This window comes from Chionomys nivalis, chromosome 26 (assembly GCF_950005125.1).
Source record: "Chionomys nivalis chromosome 26, mChiNiv1.1, whole genome shotgun sequence".
NCBI lineage: Eukaryota > Metazoa > Chordata > Mammalia > Rodentia > Cricetidae > Chionomys > Chionomys nivalis.
The window spans coordinates 15,437,565-15,461,590 of NC_080111.1; the positions used below are offsets into that span (position 1 = coordinate 15,437,565).

The following is a 24,026-nucleotide window of genomic DNA, read 5'->3' on the forward strand; positions in this document are numbered from 1 at the left end:
ATAGAGATTCACCTGACTCTGTATCCCACATGTACCACTGTGCCCAACCCAAATTATTATTTTGTTTAGCCTTGATTTTTGAAACTTGACTTACCTTGCCATTTCATCTTCTACATATTTTTTTATTGTTTTCTCAGCAACAGTCCTGTCCAGCTTTGCAATAGGCACAGTTCTTATTTCATCGTACAGCGCCTGGGGTTCCTGAATAAGAATTTACACCAACATTGCAAAGATAACAACTTAAAGTAAGCTGTGAGTTACTAAACAAACCAACCCATTTATTTCTCTCAAAGACATCAATTTTATCCTAATTAAGTACACAAATGAGGGTAACTATTCTTACACTTGACTATTTTCACTTTTAAAAAACCTATCTTTAAAAATTATTATTACTGGGCTTTAGAGATGGCTCAGAGTTTAAGAACACTAGCTGCTCTTTCAGAAGTCCTGCGTTCAAGTTTCCAGAAACCATATGGTGGCTCACAGCCATTTATAATGAGATCTGGTGTTCCATGTCTGGCATGCAGACATACAAGCTAGCAGAACACACTGTATATAGTAAGTAGATATTTAAAAAAATTATTATGGCGCATTTGCATAGAGTATTGCGTGGGCGCATGTGTGGAGTCAGAAAACAACTGAGAGTCAATCCTCCTCTTCCACTTCTAGCACCTGTTTTCATGTTTTTCTTTAACCTGCACAATCCTATAAAATCCAAATTACAAGAAACAAGTGTAAGGGGAAAACTTTTATCCTGGAGTTACTTTTATTTGTTCTGTTTTGTTTTTCGAGACAGGATCTCACTGTTTAGCTCTGGTTGTCCTGGAACTTGCTCTGTAGGCCAGGTTGGCCTTGAACTCACAGAGATCCACCTGCCTCTGCCTCCCAAGTGGTGAGATTAAAGACATGCACCACAACTGCCCAGTGGAGTTACATATTCTTAAAAAATAAAATTCTGTCTAGTGATTACTCGTCTCTGAACCTGGTGGAAATTTGTCTTTTGTAAAAGTACTTTATACTTATATGCATATATATAAGACACACAAATTTATGGAACAGAAACAAAACTATGCTGACAGCAATCACTTCATTAAATAGGGAAAAAACGCAAGCCAATTTTAAAATATCATTCCCTTTATTCCAATATTTATGTAAAAGTGGTGCCACGAGACTTTCAATACTCATCGGTCACTTGCTTTCTTACCATTGCAATCTGAACTTCACCTCCTGTAGCGTACACTTCTCCATCATGATCACCATAAAGGAAGAACCTTACTATGCTTCCATAAAAGAGAGGCAGTGTCTTGACTGTCTTGACCTGATATTTAACATAAATTCTCAGATTAATATTTTCTAAGAGAAAACAGGTTTAATAATGTAACTGCTATGCATTTGAAATCCACTCTTGTTCACAATGACTTCATACCAATGAAGCAAGCAAATTAGATGTGAGATTTAGCACTTACTGGTGGCAAATCTGTGTTAAGACAGGAGCTTCTTCATGCAGATATGTCAATCTAAGCATGTGTTCATAGACTTTGACAAGTTAACATTTCCATCAAATACATTAGCTCAAAACCTCTGTGTGTGTGTGTGTGTGTGTGTGTGTGTGTGTGTGTGTGTGTGTGTACTTTGAGACAGAAGAAATGGGAAGGGAAGAGAGAACAGGAGAGGGGGAGAGGGAGAGAGAAAACTGCCTCCAGAGAGAATGGCAGAAAAAAAGGCTTGGAACTTTTTGCGTCACGTCTGATGGGTCTATTTATAATCTCTGCACTTGGAGCTGGGCAGTAGATCACTCAGTCACAGGTCAGCCTAAGTGACATGGTGACACTGTCTCTCAAAACTCAAAATCTCTATGTCTTCCCTAGAATAAATAGCTTCAGAAATTTAAAATAAATCAAAACCACTATAGCTATTTTGATTCATATATACATTAGGTAGCAGGAAAAAAAAAACCAACTTAATGTTTTTTATTTTTCAGAAAAGATTGTGCGTGTCCATGCTGAAATATCTAAAAAGCATTTGCTCAAGTCCATGAAGCAGCCCTGCAATGCCTAACCTGGCTTCAGGGGTTACTCTAAGTTCTCCTAGTTCCCTCTCAGCCCACCAGATACCCTTTCCGTCTGACACCAGCTCCTTTGTCCTCATCTAAATGTCATAAAAACCCCAGTCCTCGGCTTCTTTAGCCACCTACTTCTAGGACTTTAACTGTGTGATGGCATCCCTCACAGTCAGAGGGAAGTCATGTCTTCCTAACTGGCAACTGTTGAGTATTTCCAAGCTTCTTCCACTTGAGGTTACTGCAAATGCTACTTTTGACCCAAAGCATGTTATAGATTTGCTCTTCTAAGTCCTGGCATCATCCACTGGCAGAAAATTCTCTCCTCTCCTAATCATTCTCTTCATTCAAATCACCTTTGTTTTACCTAGGTCTTTACTGTTCCCAATTTTAGGTTAGAATATTCTAAGAACAAAGCACATTTCAATCTCTGTATGTTCACAATGCATATAAAATCAGAAAATACTTTTCAGCAGCAAAATACAACTAAAAAACTAAAACTACTCTTTTCAGTCTCCCTCTCAAAGAGGCAGCTTCTGTCTCTCCCTTCTCCCCTTCCCCCTTCTGTCTCTCTCTTTCTCTCTTTCTCCTCTTCTCCCCTTTCCCCTCCATAACCCACTAAATAAATATCCAACCTCAAAAAAAAAAAAACTTAAAAATTACTTTACCACATATTAAGCCAACACTGCCACTCCAAGTGAATAAAGACAACGTAAGAATACTTTGTTAATGCAGCTTTGGCAATAAACACAATTTTTAAGACACAATAAATTGTATGTTGAAATTGATTTCTTTTTCACTCTTTATAGGCTTCAAAGAAACATAAGCATTGTTGTAGTTGATAGACTCTGGTGCACCTAATATAGTTGGCAATTCTACTAAGAACTTAATTTGCACGTAGGCTGCACCTACCAGTTGTCCCGCTTTGTATATTTTTCCGTCCCACTCTATTGCTGAGTATGTTGCCCAGGGGCCTTGTTTCTTGGAGGGAAGATCAGGACGTGTAATCACTCCTTTAAAAAGCGTAAATTTTATTTGTTTGTCATATTTTTCATGACAGTCCTTCAGCCATAAAGCAAATTCTCTGTCAATTTTCATTCTCTGCTCCTGTAAAGATTTAAAATGTTCTATGAAATATTGATAAAGAGATACAGCCTTAGAAACCAGTCGCTCATTTCGTTTTCCTTTCACATATCACATGTCAAAAAAACTAGGTAAAAATTAAAATACCTTGCCAGATCTTTTCAACAATTTATGAAATTTCATAAAATAAGGTTTTCCTTGTGACATTCTTTATGCCATATTTATATAGAAAAATGGAGCAAAATTTAAAATGACTTAACTTACAAGAATGAACACCTACAGAAACTGTTATGTGATGTACTTTGGCAGCAAAGTATTACATTGATGTAGGAGGGTCATCTGTCTATGTGTTACTTTCACTGGTTAATAAAGAAACTGCCCGGGCTTTTTGATAAGGCAGAATTTAGATACGCAGAGTAGACTGAACAGAATTGTGGGAGGAAGAAAGCAGAGTCAGGCAGACGCCATGAAGCTCTGGCTCAAGATGGACATAGGTTAGAATCTTCCCGGTAAACCACCACCTCATGGTGCTACACAGATTATTAGAAATGGGTTAATCAAGATGTGAGAGTTAGCCAGTAAGAGGCTAGAGCTAATGGGTCAGGCAGTGTTTAAATGAATACAATTTGTGTGTTGTTATTTGGGGTGTAAAGCTAGCCATGCAGACCCGTGTGGGATGAAAAGCAGGCCTGCTTGCCTCATCACTACATTACATTACTGAAAGAGTAGCACACAGTAAATGACTCTGAGGTATGTAGGTATAAAAGAGCACAACTGTCTTATTAAACTTTTAAAAATTTATACACAATGGGATCACATTGTTTCATTACCAGTGCATGCATTTTAAATCTGATCAATCTCAAATCACATCTCATCCAAAAGTATTTCATAAGCACATGCACCCTTTGGTAACTTGCAAAACAAGAACAAATTTGAATAGTTAAGGGGTAGTGAAGTAGCTCAGCCAGTAAAGACACTTATCATCAAGCACAGAAACTCAAATTCCATCTTTAGAACTCACATAGTGGAAAGAGAAAATTGACTCTAGCAAGTTGTCCTCTCATCTCTACATGCATGCCCTGGATCATGCACATGAACCCGTGTAAAAACAAAAAAATTATTAAAGCCTTAGAGAGTAGTTAATGTTCAGTTCCCATGCAACACAACAATTACAGGTAGCTGTTATTAAGTAGAGATGCTTGATGATTACAAAGTCTCAATATTAAGATCTACTAAAGCTGCGTATGGTGGTATATGCATATAATTCCAACTCTTGGGAGACAGAGATAGGAGGACCATGAGTTCAAGGCCAGGTTAGGCTATAAAAGGTTTGAGGCAAGCCTGCCATAATGAGACTTTTCTCAAATGTGTGTGTGTTTTTGTGTGTGTGCATGCACGCATGTGCATGTATGTAGAGGGTGTCTAATAAAGGCAGGTAAATTTTATCCACAGTTTAATCATTTAAGTGTAATAACCAGTTAAAAGCTTAAGAAAAAAAAAATCACCAAAGCCTTAAAAAAAAAAAAAAAAAAAAAAAAAAAACCTTAACTGATACAGCAAAGCAAAAAGGTTCTACACATTGATGGGGTACTATGTAATATTGAACACACACACACACACATATATGTATGTAGATACAGAGAGATTATATAATATTCAAGTCTGATTAAAATGGCTGAGGAAATGACTTAGCTGTTAAGCGCACTTGCTGCTCTTTGGGTGAGTCGCCGCTTGTAAGTCTAGTCGTATGGGAACTGATGCCCTCCTTTGGCCTTCATGGATATGTGTACTTGCATATGCACATGCACACACATACACAGTTTAAATGTTTATTTCAACAAACTCAATTATTGAAACACAGTAGTCTTTTGAGAAAATGAATCTAAATATACAAAATATTAGTAAAAAGCTGTTAATGTACAGGTCTGCATTTAAGAAGAGATCACTGGCAAATATTCAAAGCTTGACATTTAAAAGGCATACCTGTCCATTTAAGATTCTTGTAAAAAGGGTGTTCTTATCTTTCAATTTCAGCTCAAGATCCATAAATGTCAGTTTATTTGTGCTGACCTGAAATTTGTCATTAGTGAACAATGCACCAGATATTCTATTAAAGCACTCAATTGGGGCAAGCCCTCTCTTTTTAGGAGGAGCACACCAGTCAAAACTGCAACAGAACAAAATTATTGGTCAGTAAAAAGATTAGGTTAACAAATGCCAGCCCAGACTACTATACCCAGCAAAATGTTCAATCACAACATATGAAGAAAAAAAAACAACATTGTACTATAAAACCAAATTTAATTGTATTTACAAATACAGCTCTACAGAAAGCACTAGAAGGAAAACTTCAACATGAAGTGCTGTGGGAACTCCTTCAGCCAATAGCCTTTAAGATACTGGCCCACTTTGGACATGGTCATCTTATGTACTAAGAATGCAAACAGAAAACATGGGGGGGGGGGCGCACTTCACTGCTGGATTCAGGTCCAGTTCCCAGCGCTCACAGAAGACTGCGGATCACTAGTCTTTCTGTCAGTTTACCCTTAATAAGTAAACCTTTGTTATATTCCATCCAGGCTAGTGTGGAACTCTTTAGTACAGCAACACTAAAGATGTTAACTACACCCAAGGAACTCAAGGAATAAATAATCACAGACAAAAAAAAAAAAAAATCAAAGGTGTGTGGGGGGTAACCCACACCATACTAACATAACAGGAATCAATAAACACTGATCACTGATTTCTCTCTTAACATCAATGTCGCAATTTCCCAATAAGAAGACACAAACTTAAAGAATGGAAAGAGGATCAATCTTTCTGCTGTGTCAAAGAAACACACCTTAACCTCAAGGATAGACATTACCTCAGGGCTAAAGTTTGGGCAAAAATATTCAAGTAAATGGACCTAAGAAACAAGTTTAGCCAAGTTAATATCTGACAAAAATAGACTTCAAATCAAAATTAATTAGAAGAAATAGGGAAGGACACTATGCACTCAGAGAAAAATTCACCAAGAGGACATTTCAGTTCTTAACAGCTGTGCACCAAATATGAAGGCACCCAAGTTCATAAAGGAAACAGTACCACAGCTAAAACCACAGTCTGACCTCACACACAGATAGTGAGAGACTTCACTCTTATCAAGAGTCAGGTTATCCAGAAAAAAAAATAAATAAATGGGAGAAATGCTGGAGCAAACTGAAGTCATAAACCAAATGGACCTGACTGATAGTTACAAACCATCTCACCCAAACCAAAAGAATATACCTTCTTCTCTGCACCTCATGGAACTCTCTCCAAAACTAACCACAAACTTGGAAACAAAAAATCTCAAAAGATACAAGAAATCAGAAAACCAGGCATCCTATAAGATCAACATAGACTAAGGCTGGCTATCAACAATAGAAACAACACACAATTTACAAACTCCTGGAAACTGAACAACTCAAAATTGAAAGAAAAATGTGTCAAGAAAAAAAATTCACAAGACAGGAAATTCACAGAATTATAAAGGCGTATTTAAAAATCTGTACTCCATCAAACTGGAAAATCTAAAAAATTAAAAGAAACACATAATTTTCTCAATAGGTACTACTTACCAAAGTTAAATGAAGATCAGGTAAATAATTTAAATAGACCTATATAACCTTTAGTGAAACAGAAGCAGTAATGAAAAGTCTCCCCCCCTCAAAAAAAAATAAAATAAAATATAAAAAAAAAAGCCCAGGGGCAGACAGTTTTAGCACAGAATTTTATCAGATTTTCAAAGAAGAGTCAATACCAATACTCCTAAAGTATTCCACAAAATAGAAACAGAAGGAACGATGGCCAATTCACTTTATGAGGCCATAGTTACTCAAGATACGCAAACAACATATTTAACAATGAAAGAGAATTATAGACCAATTTTCCTTATGAATACAGATGCACAAATAGTCAAAAAAAAAAAAGACACTTGCAAACCAAATCCAAGAACACATCAAAGCGATCAATGCAGGGATGGTTCAACATATGAAAACTAGTAAATGTAATCTATCATATAAATAAATTGAAAGAAAACAATAACAACACAATAATCTCAATATATGCCAAAAAAGTCTTTGACAAAAATCTGTCACCCATAATGATAAAATTCCTGGAGAGAGATACAAGGGACATGACCGAACATAATAAAAGCAATTTACTGCAACTCCTAGCCAACATCAACTTAAAAGGACAGAAAATCAAAATTCTACTAAAATCAGGAACAAGACAAAAAGTCCACTCTCTCCAATATCTCTTCAATATAGCTCTTGAAATCCTAGCTAGAACAATTAAGACACTTAAGGAAATCAAGTAAGAAGCCAAAGTTTCTTCATTTGCAGAAGATATAATAGCACACATAAGTGACTTGAAATATTTCACTGGGGCTGGGGGTTGAGGAGATGGCTCAGCAATTAAGAGCACTGGTTGCTCTTCCAGAGAACCTGGGTTCAATTCCTAACACCCACATGATGGCTCACAACTGTCTGTAGCTCCAGGTGCAGGGGATCTGACACCCACGCACAGATATACATGTAGGCAAAACACCAATGCACACAAAATAAAAGTAGGTACTATTTAAAATTCCACTAGGGAACTCCTACAGCTGATAAACACTTCCAGCAAAGTAGCTGTATATAAAATTTACTTTCAAAAATGAGCAGACATCCTACATACAAATCACAAATGTACTAAGAAAGCAATCACGGAAACACCACCTTTTAGAATAGCTTCAAATAATATTAAATATTTTGAGGTATCTCTAACCAAGCAAGTGAAAGACTTGTATGTTAAAAACTTTAATGCACTGAAGAAAGAAATCGACAAAGATAATAGAAGATTGGAAAGATGGCCCATCCACATGGATTAATACGGGGCGGGGGGGGGGGAGACACAGCTATCCTACCAAGAACAATCTACAAATTCAATGAACTCCCTATCAAAATTCCAATGCAATTCTTCATGGATTTGAAAGGGCAATTTTCGGCATTATGTGGAAACTCAAAAAACCCAGGATATCTAAACAATCCTGGATGATGAATAACTGCTGGAGAGATCACCATCCCTTCTTCAAAACTGCACTACAGAGCTATAGTAATAAAAATTGCATGGCATTGGCATAAACATAGACATACTGATAAACAGAATCAGATTGAAGATCCAGACATAAATCTACACACTTAGGGACACCTGATTTTTTTGATAAAGAAACCAGAAATAACATACTGGAAAAAGGACAGCATCTTAAACAAATGGTTAAACTGTATGGTTATGAAGAATCCATATAGAAACATTTATCATCCTGCATAAAACTCAACTCCAAATAGATCAAAGAGCTCAACTTAAAAACAGATACCTTGAACCTGGCAGAAAAGAAAGTGGAGGATAGCCTTAAACTCACTGGCACAGGAAAAGACTTTCTGAACAGAATATAGTTAACACAGGCACTAATATTTCCACAATTAATAAATTGGACTTCATGAAATGCAAAACCATCTATATGGCAAAGGACACCATAATTTGGACACAGCAGGAGCCTACAGAATGGAAAAATATTTTTACAAATCATGCATCAAATAGAGGGATAATACCTAAAATATGTAAAGAAAACAACTCAATTTTTAAAATGAGGTACAAAGCTAAGCAGAGAATTCTCAGAAGAGGAAGCTCAAATGGCTGAGGAACACTTAAAAAATGTTCAACATCCTTAGTCATCAAGGTAAGGCAAATCAAAACTACTTTGAGATTTCACCTTACACCAGCCTGAAGAGCCAAGATCAATAAAATGAGTAACAGCTAATGTTGGCAAGGGTGTAGGGCAAGGGGAACGCATCCATTGCCGTGAGGAGTGCAAATTTATAAAGCCACGATGGAGATTAGTGTGGCAAGTCCTCAGGAAGCTGGGACTCAGTGTACCCCAAGGTCCAGCTATAGCACTCGTGAGCACATACACTAAGAGTTCAGCCTCCTACTACAGAGATGTTTGCTCAACCATGATTTTTATTCATAATACCCAGAAATTGGAAACAGCCTAAATGCCCTACAGATAAACAGATGAAAAAAATGTGGTACATTTACAGAATGGTATATTATTCAGCTGTCAGAAAGAACGAGGGAGGGAGGGAGGGAGGGAGGGAGGGAGGGAGGGAGGGAGGGAGGGAGGGAGGGAGGGAGGGAGGGGGAGGGGAAGGGGAGAGGGAGGGGAGAGGGAGGGAACGAAACAAACTTGCAGGTTTAGAAAAAATTCATCCCAAGTTAACAAACCCAGACCCCCAAAAGAAAATTTTATGTATTTTTTCTTATATGTGGATATTAGCTGTTAAGCCATCACTAGCCAGGCTATAATCTGGTAACACAGAGGTTAGCTAAGTGACTAGAGGCAGGGAATGGAGTCTTCCTAGTCTTCCTAGGAAGAGGAAGTAGAATAGACAGTTATGGGTGGATGGGGCAGCGAGACCAAGAACGGGAGGATTAAATGGAGAGGGGGAAGAAAGGGCAGGGTAAGGGAGGAAGACAGGGAGACACAGTTAAAACTAAGAGCCATTAAAATGGTCATTTTATGGTAAAAAGCATCTTAAAATATACACATATACAAAAGAACTCTAAAAGGAATCACCAAATAGGGAGACAAAGCCCCAACCAGACATCTCTAGCTATGAGATGAACCTCCAGTGTCAGAATAGGTTACATGTAATCAAGCTGTTGGCTAAAGGGGCCCAACGGAAACCCCCAAGCTTCCTAGGTTATTGCCAAGGTTATTGGTTGCTTTCCAGAAGCATCTATAGAACTCACGGAACACAGAGAAGTCAAGCTGATGCCTTCACCGCTACTGCCTAGTGTTCATGGCACTGGAAGGTACTCTGCACACTACCAGAGAAGAAAGAGAAACACCAAGCCTGCTTGCTACAACCCTTGCATCTACAATGGTGACTTGTCTGCAAAATATGCCCGCGAAATAGTAGATGTAGGAGCAACCAACCACTGTCTGACTGGCTTGAAGGCCCACTCCATGAAGATGGAACCCATGCTTCATGCAGCTCAGGTGGCCTAGAACCTGCGACTAGACAGGTCATGGATTTGAGTGAAACCAAATACTACTGTTCTGCTAGAGGAACACAGCAACACAACTACTCCTAATTACCTTCCGCTATACTCAAAGCTCAACCATCAGAGACGCTATCCTCCTGCAGGAGATGGGAACAAATACCAAGATCCACAACTGCAGTGTGTGGAGAGGGAAGGGCCTTGGGCCACTCAGTCCTAAAAGAAATGTCTCTATCAAATCCCTTCCCTCAGGGCTCAGGGAACAATCCATAAGAGGAGGTAGAAGGAGTGTAAGAGTTGGAGGGAAGAGAGGACATGCCTCTAAACACAAATGAACTCAGAGACTGTCATGGCATGTCTGAAAGCTAGATGGCTTCCAAGGATGAGAGGGAAGAGGACACAAGCCCCCATTCCTAACCCAGAATTGGCAATCTTCCAATAACCAGTTGTAAATGGAAAATTAGTTTTCTCCAACAGAATATCACTGGGTCTACAGAACACACTAAAGACTAGGCCTAAGTCAAGCAGCAGATGGCTAACACAAAATAAACTCAATGGTATTTTCACAGTTTAGAGGGTTTTTGTTTTTGTTTTGTCTCATTATGCTTTGTGTGTGCATTAAAAAAAATTTTTCTGACCTTACAGGCCTTTTGCATATATATTATGGTTTCTGGTTTTGTATTTTTATGTGATTCTTCTGTGTGTGAATGTGTGTCTCTGTGGCTATGTGTGCTTCTTCTGCCTTTTCTTTGATTACCTCTTTTTCTACTCATTTTGTTTTGTCCTATTCAGATTTGCTTGTTATTATTTTACCTTACTTTATTATTTTTCTTCTTTTTTTTAGATGCCTGTTTCCTAATGAGAGTAAGAAAGGATATAGACTCAGGGGTGGGAGGATCTGGGAGAAATTGGGGAAATAATTAACTGCAATGAGAATATAATGTATAAAAATCTATTTTTAATTAAAAACAGATTAGGCTAAAAAATGTATTCCACAACAATGAAAACTCACTCTTCAACTGATGTATATGGTATTAACCGTCCATTCCAAAAGCACTCAAAAATAGGTCTTTTCCCTCTTGCTGCTTTCTCAAGTATGAAGCAATCATCATCATCTTCTTCATCTCTTAATTCTGCAGTAAAAGGGTAAGTGGGACAACATTTTCATGTCTATAAAGCAGGAACAATTTTTACTACATTGACATCTATTTCTGTAAGGGCATATCAAACCTGCTTCAGATAAATACGGAAAATTTGTAGTTAAAAAAGACAGATTTCCAAGAGTTCACAGCTAATATAAACGATTGCATAAACACTATCTAATATCAAGTAGGAATGCCACACCAGCTGACAAGACTGTGACAGGGTTTCTCTGTGGCTGTCCTGGAACTAGCTCTTGTAGGCAAGGCTGACCTCCAACTCACAGAGATCCGCCTGCCTCTGCCTCCCAAGTGCTGGGCTGTACCACCACCACCACCACCGGCAAGACCATGATCTTTAAAACTGTTTCCTTCTTTCTTTTCTTTCCTTTATTGTTTGTTTTTGTTGGTTCAGATAGAGCTTCTCTGTCCTGAAATTCACTATGAACTCAGAAAGTAAAAGTTTCTGAAAGGTAAGAGCTTTTTTTCCAACCTGGAATTTATATACACAAAAAGTAAATATTTGTATAAATGTATAAAACTGTGAAATAAATAAAGAAAAGCAGGTATATAAGTTAAACAATGATAGTTCATAAATTCATTTTTAAAACAAAAACAAAAGATTATCAGGAGTTATAAAAATTATAAACACTGTAGTATGTAAGGAAAAACTGTTAGAACTTTCAACTAGTTTTACTAGAGCACTAGAAATCACTTAGAGAACGCCCTCATACATGACAACATTCTGTTTTCAGGTAACAGATCAGATTGACATACTTGATGGGAAGCATGGATCATCAGGATAAGTTTCTCTATCATATAAGAAGGGATGATACCGGATAACCCCTTCCACCACACCATCTCCTTCAACATGAGCCTTGAACTCAAAACTATCAGATGCTGTGTTTATATACAATGTCTGCATGTCATCGTGTATTTCCCTTAGGTTGACAATCTTAGGTGTCTTTCCTTTTTCAAATAAAGAAATCTAAAATAAAAATAAATAGAAATAATTAAATTCTATGGTAACAATACTTTTCTCAGCCAAGCTCCAACAACAAAATAGGCAAGACTACCTTCACTTGTAAAGTTAACAAAATATACATATTTGTGCATGAGTCAATACTTAGTAAGGACTATACAATTATAAAACAGGAGTAAATCAGAACTGAAAAACAGGTAAGTCAGAAGCACATTTTATCAAAGATTTATTCATTATATGTACAGTGTTCTGCCTGGATGTCTGCCTACAGACCAGAAGAGGGCACCAGACCTCATTACAGATGGCTGTGAGCCACCATGTGTTTGCTGGGAATTGAACTCAGAACTTTCGGAAGAACAGGCAGTGTTCTTACCCACTGGGCCAGGTCTCCAGCTCAGCATATTATGTTTTAGCCTTCTTGTCAGAGGTAAGAAGTGGAACATTTTATGTGAGAGTCTTCCCAATGTATGGACAAGTAAATGCAGAGTCCAGTATTAAAATGTTCTATGTACCACAAGACTTTCATGAACAAATAAGATGTCATAAGCAGACGTTATCTCTCTCTCCTTGCTTTCAAAAGCATTATGCTCAACAACAATTTTCATCTCTATAGAAGAGTGAATAAAAGGGAAACCAAGAGCTGTTTCCAAGGCTTAAAAAAAAAATCTAAGAACTATTTCTCCAGGGTGGAGGTCAGAGATGGCTCAGCAGTTAAGAGCGTTCTTTCCGAGGTCCTATGTTCAATTCCCAGAAACCACAGAGAGGTTCATAGCCATCTATCACGAGATCTAGTGCCCTCTTCTGGCGTACAGGCATAAATGGAGGCAGACTGTTGTATACATAATAAAGAAATCTTAAATAAATAAATAAACAAACAAACAAACCATCTCCTCATTAGGTATTCAAATAACCAAAGAAATTTGATTTAAAAAACAAAACCAAAAAAAAAAAAGAGAGAGAGAGAGCACATTAGTCTAACTACTGACTAACTTTTATTATTCAGTATAATTTGGAATAATAATTTATAATATCCTAAGGTGGACTTTTGTCTTACTTCAATATCAAGATTGTTGAAAGGTCCAACTTCTTTAGCAGTACTTATTTCATTCCCTTTTGGTCCATGAATATAGTAATGATAAATATGCCTAAAATAAAGAAAAACATACTTAATTAGCAGAACACCATGGTTCACATCTTCCACCAAAAAAAAAATGTATTTCCACAATTTAATACATTTACTAGTCAAGCACTTCATCACTGGAGACGAAGCACTAGGGTCTCACATGGGGGCCGCCTACCATTTAACTACATTATCTAGACATGTACTCCCAGCATCTTTTAAGAATAATATCCAATGGTAAAATAACCTCTGAAATCTGTTTATAAATTCAGATACAGAGTTTATCTAGGGTCACAGAACTAGGATAAACTCAGCTTTAGTTAATTCAGTCTTTATCCTATAAATTTTAACAAAAGAAGGTAAGTGTCCCAAATTCTGCCTGTTAAGGTTGTTCTAGAAAGTACTCAAAGACCTGGGAGTACTTTGTTAACAATCCTCAGAGTAGGGGGTTACTCTACAATTTGTGTGGTTTCTCAACCTTGGCATTAAAATTATACCAACATTTAAAAAAGTTAATATTTCAACAAAATTCCATTTAAAAAAAAATCACCAGAAATCTTTGCTGCCTTATTTTTAAAATAAAGGTTAAACAAAGTGTATTTTATTTAAGACATTAAAATGTTTCTCTAATTATTCCTTAAGTAGAAATTTACATAATTCCTTCTCATAAATTAAAAATTAGGTTTGCCAGGCATGGTAGTACACATTTGTAATCCCAGGACTCAAAGGCAGAGCTAAGAAGAGGTCACAAGTTCCAGGCCAGCCTGAGATACACAGTGAGAACTTTTCTCTAAAGAACGAGAGGCAAAGAGAGGGTAGGAAAAAGCAAGGGAGATAGGCAGAGAGAACAATGCTTATCACCCTAGCTACTCTCTAAAATAATACTAACATAAAGAAAACACTAAAACATCATTATTTTTCTTCAAAATTGTCAATGTTTGAGACCATACTTAAAGAACAAAATAGGCTATGTTATTCTTTATTAGAACATACTATATATATTTTGTATACATAATTTCTTCAGTGGGAAGAAACTATAAAGGGCAGCTACCATATACTTAGAAAAGAAAATCCAATTTCTTACATAAATATGTCAGGCAATTAAACAGAAATCTCAAGAAAAAAGGTATTCCTGAGTCAATTTTTTTTCCTATAAAAAAACAAAAAATGTAAACTCAGTTAATATGTAAGTGTATATAATACAGACTTAAGTATAATAGATTTTGGAGTGAACACTAGATGACTTTTAAATGTTAATCTTGTGAAGATATACCCATTTGAAAGGACTCCTGACTAATGAAAACTATGTAAACAATCTAATAAGAGTAAATATTTAGAGATACAGGAAAAATTAAAGTAAATCTTTTGATTTGGTCAATATACAATCAGATATACAATCAGAGATTTCATTGGAATAATAGGATGATATTTTAGTATCTAGTATTTATTATTAACATGGGACATTTTAAGAAATGGCTGTACATTTCTTATTTCAATGAGCTAAATGTATTAATCTGTTAAGCACTTATTACTACGTAGTAGATATTCTTGTAGACACTGAAGATATAGACATGAATCAAAGGATTACAGTGGGAGAAAACAGAAAAAACGAGAAACAGAGTCTGGAAGATTATACCTACGGGAAAGAAGCACAGGAGTGTGACATGACAATGGCCCTGGAGCAGGACCAGCTCTCAAACTGTTCTTTACTTTGTAGCAGGGGTCAAAACACTTGTGCTTTGAAATCAATACTGAAAACATGAAGAAATCTATTTTATTTTTGAATAAATGAATAACCCTTTAAAATTCAACATGAGAATAGTGTACAATGTACCAATGTGAGAAATACTAGACCAAAGAGAGGTCAATATATCTCTAATTATTTCTGTCTCTAAAAGGGGCAAAGGGTGAATTTTAAGCTAGGCTTCCATGCCTGTAATCCTAATACTTGGAAGTCAGAAGGGAAAAAATGGGAAGGGTTCCAGATCAGTGGGGATTCATAGCAACACCTTGTCTCAAATAAATAAATAAATAAATAAGCAAGCAGAAACATTTCTAGAACCAAATTACTTACGTTAACTGTCGTGTCCAAAGATGGAAATAATTTTTCAAGTACTGTATGTGTTCTGGTTGCACCCCTGTAATAACCACAGCAGTAAAGCTATCTTTCTTTTTCTCCTCTATAATAAGATTGTGTAGGAATCTTTCATCATCATTTGTAATGTGAACAGAATCAGCTGGCTAAAAGGGTGAATACAAACACAACAGATTTAATCATCTAAAATTAAAATCATATTTAAGTTTTAAAGTGATTCAGATAGTTGATTTTTAATGTTTCAAAAACAATCTTTAATACTGGGCATGGTAGTGTATACCTCTAATCCAAACATTTGGGACATAAAGGCAGGCTGATCTCTGAATTTGAATCCAGCTTAAGCTACAATCAGTTCCAGGCCAGTCAAGGCTAGGAATAAAAACGGGGTAAATAGACAAGACACAGAGAAGCTGAGATCAGTAAACTAGGCTGAGGGCAAAGCAACAGGACCCCAGAAGGTTATTATATACAGTTGAACAGGGAGGGGGTGTTACTATATACAGCTGAACAAGGAAACGGACGATTGATAGGAGCATTTCCTGAAATGAACAGTCTCTGTACGGGGGAAACAGTCCTCAAGCCATTAGCTTTAGAGGGAGGAAGCTACAGTAGACATTTTGTGAGCACTCTCTGATCAAGAGGAGATACTGCCATTTCCATGAACCTAACCTTCAGGGAAGGCACTGCCATTCTCCCACAGGTCAGAGGCTTTGCCCGTGTCAACAGCACACATCCACTAAGGACTCCATTAGCTCCCTACAAAGAGCCTCAAATCCACTCACATTCTGGAAATAGCAAATCAACGGGAGGGAAGTTCAACTGAAACAGCTGGAAAGAACTGCTCAAAAGGGGCAGGAGGGATGATGTGACAGAAAGAGAGCAATGGGTTCGTTTCCCAGCACCCTCATCAGGTGTCTTCTGGTTAACCACCAACATCTCAAGTTCCAGGGGATCAGACGCTTCTTCTGGTCTGTATGTACAGCTGCATGCCCATGCACAAACACAGCCCCCGCACAACAAGATTATAAATAAAAACAAGAGTAAGCACCACTGGTACCCAAGAAGTGTTTGCAGCTCTGGATTCAATCCTTAACACTGGGGAAAACAACAAAAAGCAGAGCTGCTGTCAACCTGATGGACTCTAGACTTCCCAGAGGCAAGCTAGCCAAGCATACCTATGAGGAACTGTTTTGATTAAGTTACCCTCTGGGAATGTCTGTGAGGGACTGTCTTGATTGGGCTAATTACAGTGTTAGAAGACCCATCTTAAGATGCCAGGATACTGAAGTAAATATTTAGAGAGCTGAGCACTACTTCAGAACCGAGGATGCAATGTGGCAGGCTGCCCCAAACTCTTGCCTCCCAGAGACCTCCCTAGTAAGATGAACTTTAGTCTACAATGGTGAGCCAGAATAAACTTATTCTTGATTAAGTTTTGTCAGCACACTGTATCACAGCAATAGAAAAGACATTCAACAAAACAGCAGCCAATATATGCAGCATGTCTGGAGACTAAGCTCAGCCCTCTGCAAACTGAGGCAGATTACTGAGTTCAATGGCAGCTTGGGCTATATGAGTAGCAGACTTATCACAGACTAACACGTAAGGCCCTGACTCAGTCAAACAAGCAAAAAGCAAATATATGAACAAACTGTCTGGATTCCTTTTTATTGCTGTGAAGGGACAACACGACCACAGCGACTCAGAAAAGGAAGTATATTTAGTTTGGGGAACTCATGCTTCCAAAGGTTCCTTAGTAGAGTCCATGAGCATCGTGGTGGGGAGCATGGCGCTGAGCAGTAGCTGAGAGCTTACGTCTGATCCACAAGCATGATGCAAAGCCTGGTGCGTTTGACATTTCCAGTGACACGCCTCCTCCAACAAGGCTATACCTCCTACATGAACAATTCTACCAGCTGGGATGACCACTCTTAAACCACTGCATTCCACTCCCACATTCCCACAGCTTGTAGCCCAATCATATCGCAAAAGAAACCCAGTCCACTAAAGTCTCCAAGGTCAAACGGACAGCGCTGCTTTTAATCCCAGCACTCGGGAGGCAGAGACAGACAGATCTCTGAGTTTTACGCCAGCTGGATCTCCAGAGCTAGTTCCAGGACAGGCTCCAAAGCTACAGAGAAACCCTGTCTCAAAAAACCAAAGACAGACAGACAGATAAAAAGGTCTCTTTCCATTTTTTGGTGTCTTCTTCAATTTCTTTCTTCAAAGATTTAAAGTTCTTGTCATACAAGTCTTCCACTTGTTTAGTTAAGAGTTACTCCAAGATATTTTATTCTAATTGGGGCAATTGTGAATGGTGATGTTTTCTTATTTCTTTCTAAGCCCATTTATCATCTGTATAAAGTAGGGCTACTGGGTTTCTTTCTTACTTTTCTCTTTTAGTTAATCTTGTATCCTGTTACATTACTAAAAGTATTTATCAGCTGTAGAAGTCCCTTGGTAGAATTTTGGGAGTCACACATGTAAACTATCATATCAGCAAATAATGATAGTTTGATTTCCTCTTTTTCGATTTGTATCCCCTTGATCTCCTTTGTTGTCTTATTGCTCTAGCTAGAACCTCAAGTACTATGTTGACTAGATATAGAGAGAGGGAACACCTTGTCTTGTTCCTGATTTCAGTGGGATCACTTTGAGTGTCTCTCCATTTAGTTTGATGTTATATATTGTCTTTATTATGTTTAAGTGTGCCATCTTGAAACTTGCAGGCAAATGGATGAATCTAGAAAATATCATATTGAGTGAAGTAACTCAGACCCAGAAATACATAAAGCCTACAATTCACAATTGCAGAGAACATAGACAAAAGGATCATAAGAGAGACATACATGAATCTAACCAACATGGGAAGTAGAAAAAGACAAGATGTCCTGAGTAAAAAAAAAAAAATAAAAAAAGATGTCCTGAGTAAATTAGAAACATGGGGATCTTATAAGAGGGTAGAAAGGGGGGGGGGGGGAAGAGAGGGGTAGCAGAGGAAAATATATGACTCAATAAAACAAAACAAAAAAAATTAAAGGGAAAAAAAAAAGAGGGAAGAACCAGGGCACTATCACAATCTCAACCAAGAAAAACTAAAATCCAACAGTATAAATAATTCAATGTTAAATTATCTGGGATTCACTCATGATCTTCTGGACTTCTTCACAGGCCTTGAGTCACTTCTCCGGCTCCACCCTCTGCAGCACACACAGATCGTCTTCTAGGCTCCGACTAGCTCCACTCCACTGGTATACCACCGTCCTTGGTGATCATCCCATGGTACTAGCATCTCCAAAATGTCGAGGTCTTCTACTGCAACGGGGCTGCACTTTCACCTATAGCCTCTCTCATCTTGTAATGGCGGCCACTCGAATCGGCTCCCAGCAGAGCCAAGCATGGAGGCCCATACAAGTGGCTCCATCTTGACATAAGGTCAGAGTTTGAGCCTATTATTGCTCAAGCAACAGGATATTTAGCATGAGGTAAAGTTACTATATGTCCTGCCTAGATAACAGGATGTTTGGTCTAAGGTGGAGCTACTGGATGTTTGACTTAGGACATAGCTATTAGATATTTTGAATAATAAGGAAGTAATCACCCTTGTTTGCTCCTTGTATCATGATTTTAAAGAAGTCCTTTCGTCTTCCCCTTTGGCTTGGGGTATTAAAAGGCTATGGAAAATAAACTTGAAGCAGATTCAGTATTCACTAGAATGCCCTCTCAACTCTTTTTTTTTAAATATTTATTTATTTATTATGTATACAATATTCTGTCTGTATGACTAAAGGCCAGAAGAGGGCGCCAGACCTCTTTACAGATGGTTGTGAGCCACCATGTGGTTGACCGGAATTGAACTCAGGACCTTTGGAAGAGCAGGCAATGCTCTTAACCACTGAGCCATCTCTCCAGCCCCGCCCTCTCAACTCTTAAAAAAAAAAAAAAGTCGGAGAGATGGCTCAGAGGTTAAGAGCACTGACTGCTCTTCCAGAGGTCCCGAGTTCAATTCCCACCAACTACATGGTGGCTCACAACCATCTGTAATGAGATCTGGTGCTTTTTCTGGCACAGAGACATACATGCAGATGGAACACTATGTACATAATAAATAAAATTTAAAAAAGTCTCCTCAAACTGTTACATTTTATACTTTTTACTCTGTTTTGCTCTAGATCTGCATAAGAGAACTAATATGTAAAGACAGAGCCAATATTAGGCTGTCCTGAAATCTCTCTAAGGAAATTATTCAAACATTTTAGTTTAGCCTCAGGCAGATTCCTTAGGGCAGGGGCAAAGCTGCCATATTCCTTGCCAAAATATCACAAGAATGGTCTCTAGCGCAGTTGGTAATAGTACCCCCCTAAAATGTCAAGTTGGGCTCTCTCCCAGCAATACTTCTTCCGGGCTCATACAAGGTGGCCCTGCAAGCACTGCTTACGGCATCCAACTGCTTTTAAAGCCTACGTCCTGAAGTGTCTCCACTCTTCTCAGACAGACAGACAGACAGACAGACAGACAGGGCACAGCTCAGTCAGGCCTGTCACAGCAATGCCATAATACTGCATGAGCAAACTTCCGGCCCTCTCCTCCCCACCTCGGCACTCCCCTTTTTTTGTTGGGGGGTTTCGGTTTTTAGAGACAGGGCTGCTTTCTGTAACCTTGGCTGTCCTGGACTTGCTCTGTAGGCCAGGTTGGTGTCTGCCTCCCAAGTGCTGGGGTTAAAGACGTGCACCACCACTCCCGGCTTGGTTATTACTGCTGTGTTTTAAACACCATGTCTATGGCAACTCACAAAAGAAAGCATTTAATTGGGGACCATGGTTTCGGAAGGTGGTAGGGTCCATGACCATCACAGTGGGGAACATGGCATCAAGCAACAGCAGCCATGGTGCTGGTGAAGTTGCTGAAAATTTACATCTTGGTCTGTGGAGTACGAGGCAGAAACAGCTAACTAGGAATTTTAGAAATATGGGCTTTTGAAACCCCATATCCAACCCTCAGTGATATGCCTCCTCTAACAAGGCCACAGCCCCTAACCCTTTCCCAAAGATTCAAATATGAGCCTATGGAGGCCACAAACAATAAGAAAATAAGGAATTGGTCAAGTAGGTATTTCAATACAAAAATCACTGATTTCTTTTTTTTTTTTTTTTTTTTTTTTTTTTTGGTTTTTTCGAGACAGGGTTTCTCTGTGGTTTTGGAGCCTGTCCTGGAACTAGCTCTTGTAGACCAGGCTGGTCTCGAACTCACAGAGATCCGCCTGCCTCTGCCTCCCAAGTGCTGGGATTAAAGGCGTGCGCCACCACCGCCCGGCAAAAATCACTGATTTCTGAATCTCATTCTCAGACAAAAATTTTTTTAACATATCATGAACATATTCAAATTCAAATTGCCAGCCAGGCAGTGGTGGAACACGCCTTGCACTTGGAAGACAGAGGCAGGTGGATCTCTGTGAATCCGAGGCCAGCTTGGTCTACAGAGCTAGTTCCAGGCCAGCAAGGGCTGTTGTTTCATAGAAACCCTGTCTAGTTCCAGGCCAGCAAGGGCTGTTGTTACATAGAAACCCTGTCTAGTTCCAGGCCAGCAAGGGCTGTTGTTTCATAGAAACCCTGTCTAGTTCCAGGCCAGCAAGGGCTGTTGTTTCATAGAAACCCTGTCTCGGAAAGTCAAAGAGTTCAAATCTTCACAGCTATTCAAATTCTAACAATCTGTAAGGAAAAAAATATCTGCAATTTGGGAAAAATGCTACCCAAAGATAACCAAACACTGTTTATAATTACAAGGAAACCTTTCAGGTACACTAAATGCTCAAATAAAGTGACAGTACAACCAGCAATAGAAATATTATAAGGCTATTTAAATACCTTCTTCTGGTCTCAGGTACCACGCACACATGTAGTACAGATACAAACATGCAAACAAAACACCCGTACTCTTTTTCGAATGCACTGCATATAAAAACATTTTCTAAATGAGGAATTCTCAAGATGCTGATGTAGGATATGTGGGGTTCTATGCACACATATTTTCAAAGCACTGGACTATAAAGAAACTTACCAAAATGTTAGAAACTTACCAAAATGTTATCAACACCTTTCTCTGATACTTGCGAGTATTTTGTTTGCTTTCCCACAACATTATTCATTTCAAATAAGACATTTTTAAATTGTTGCTTGTGTTTTAAAGATTTTTTTTTATCATGTGTAGATGTATATGTGAAGGGATACATGCAAGTGTTAGGACACAGTTGTAACAAAATCTCATGCCTCTAAAGTTCCAACTTCCTCAAAATACATTATTTCAAACACTATTTTCTTACATGGTTTCTATTATTATTTTATAAATAAGATTTTAAAATTCCTATCTGGGCCAGAAAGATAGCTCAGTCAGGAAGGCACCTGACACCAACCTGATTACCTGAATTCGATCCCTGAAACACACTAATTCATGCTGTCCACTGACACACACACAAAATAAATGAATAAAATATCAAAAAAATTTTCACACAAATTTCAACCAAAGTCTGCAACTTTTTAAGTAGTTTACAGAAAGTTTCCTAAGTTAACTTATGTGGAAAGTTTTAGCAAAATAAATAAATAAAAATTAAAAATAAATAAATAAATAAAATCACCACTAATGATCATTTTGCTACTTTCCAAAGTAAAATATAAAACTATAAGTCAAGTCTTTAAAACACTGACACACCAGTAATAAGTCAGAAAAACATTCTATCCCATTATGCGGTCAAAAGAATATATGTGTAATTAATTGTGAGTTGTAAAAATGTACTGTACCTTTCTGTTTCTAATGTATCCACTATATATTGCCTCTTTATTTTTTTCCTTTTTCTCAAAGTCTTCTTTAGAAAGCACAAGCTCATGAACATCCTGGGAGTCTGCAGGCTTGCTTATCATCTGTCCAACAATTGAAAAGATACATTAACCCCTTACTAGTGAGATTTGTCAATCCCAAAATACTTCATCAGTTTTTACTGGAGAAAAAAAAAATTCACTTACTCTGGCTGACTGTCCAACAAAGAAAACAGCCTGTTTACCTCCAACACCAAAATAGGAAATATCACTGTTCAAGCTGCGTGGTACTGGTACTGGCCGAACATACCCTGAATGATCACTAGAAGAAAACATTGTATTAGTCAGTCTTTAAACAATCTACTTAACAGAGAGAGGTAGGAACATCCTGAGTTAGAGGACAGCATGGGAGATATATATATATAAATAAAATAAAACACTACCCTAAACCTACTACCAAAAACTCAACCAAAATCGCCAAATGCATTCTAGGGCTAATGATGCAATTCAAAAATAGAGCATTTGCCTAGCAAAGCCAAGACTGACCTTTGGGGCAGGGGATTCCATTATACCCACAGAAACCTTAGCAAGGGAAGATTTGGGGTTTCACTGCATGAAATGTGAAATCAGCTGATCACAAAAGTTCAGTGAGCAAGCAGACTTCAGTGGTAATACAGAATAGCAAGCTACTTAAAATTTCTAGTTCTCAAAAAAACAAACAAATTACAAGCCAAACAAATTTTGACATACAGTCCCTGACAGGAAATAGGGCAGCTGACAAAACCATCATAGAAGAACTGAAAAGATGGCTCAGTGGTTAAAAGCACTGGCTGCTCTATCAGGATTGAGGTTCAGTTCCCAGTACCTACAAGATGGCTCACAACTGTAACTGCAGTTCCACTAGATCTAAAGTTCTCTTCTGCTCTCCATGGACACCAGGCATGCACACGGAACAAGAACATAAAATAAAATAAAATTTTAAAAATCATTCTGATGAATACTATCAAAGAAATAATTCACTAAACACAAATTTAAAAAACTCTATTTCATGTCCAAATAACAGAAACCATAAAAGTGATCCACCAAGGTGGCTAATTAGATGGCTCAAATGTTAAGAGCACTGGCTGCTCCTCTAGAGGTCCTGAGTTCAATTCCTGGCAACAACATGGTGGCTCACAGGTGTGTAGGATGAGATCTAGTGCCCCTTGATGTGCAGGCATGTATGCATGCAGAACACTGTATACATAATAAAAATCATTTTAAAAATAAGTGTCCCAGTAAATATATCAATAAAAATTTTTTAAAATCTACAATTTGCATTTGTAAATAATAACTAAAAACTCATGGAAGTTGATGGATCATGAACAGCTTTAAATTGGTAGCAGAGTGACCCTATAAACTTATACACAAGTTGAGTTTATTTAGTTTGAAGAATAAAGCAGTTTACTAGTATAGAATCTGCCTTGTATGTGTGAAGCTACAGGTTTACTCTTCAGTGCAGAGAGTGGAGAGAGGAAGGAAGATGAACACAAGGCATCTGAAGTCTACAGATCACCATAGCACCTAAAATGTAAGGAACTGCAAAAGATAGAAAAGTATTTGGAGAAATGATAGGCTATGCTTACCAAATAAGGAAACTTACTTAACAAATAAAAGAACTTGAATTAATTC

General features: G+C 37.9%; 1 protein-coding gene across 1 annotated transcript in view; it reads right to left on the reverse strand.

The window, feature by feature from the left end:
• Nucleotides 1-24,026, reverse strand: part of Smchd1 (structural maintenance of chromosomes flexible hinge domain containing 1) — a 135,405-nt gene that overhangs the window by 84,256 nt on the left and 27,123 nt on the right. The window contains exons 6-15 of the mRNA XM_057758546.1: nucleotides 22,563-22,677; nucleotides 22,341-22,460; nucleotides 15,526-15,692; nucleotides 13,386-13,476; nucleotides 12,127-12,337; nucleotides 11,223-11,343; nucleotides 5,126-5,309; nucleotides 2,972-3,166; nucleotides 1,205-1,318; nucleotides 95-201 (exon numbers count right to left, since the gene is read on the reverse strand). Of these exons, the coding sequence (XP_057614529.1) occupies nucleotides 95-201; nucleotides 1,205-1,318; nucleotides 2,972-3,166; nucleotides 5,126-5,309; nucleotides 11,223-11,343; nucleotides 12,127-12,337; nucleotides 13,386-13,476; nucleotides 15,526-15,692; nucleotides 22,341-22,460; nucleotides 22,563-22,677 (1,425 nt within the window). The remainder of the gene's footprint in view (nucleotides 1-94; nucleotides 202-1,204; nucleotides 1,319-2,971; nucleotides 3,167-5,125; nucleotides 5,310-11,222; nucleotides 11,344-12,126; nucleotides 12,338-13,385; nucleotides 13,477-15,525; nucleotides 15,693-22,340; nucleotides 22,461-22,562; nucleotides 22,678-24,026) is intronic.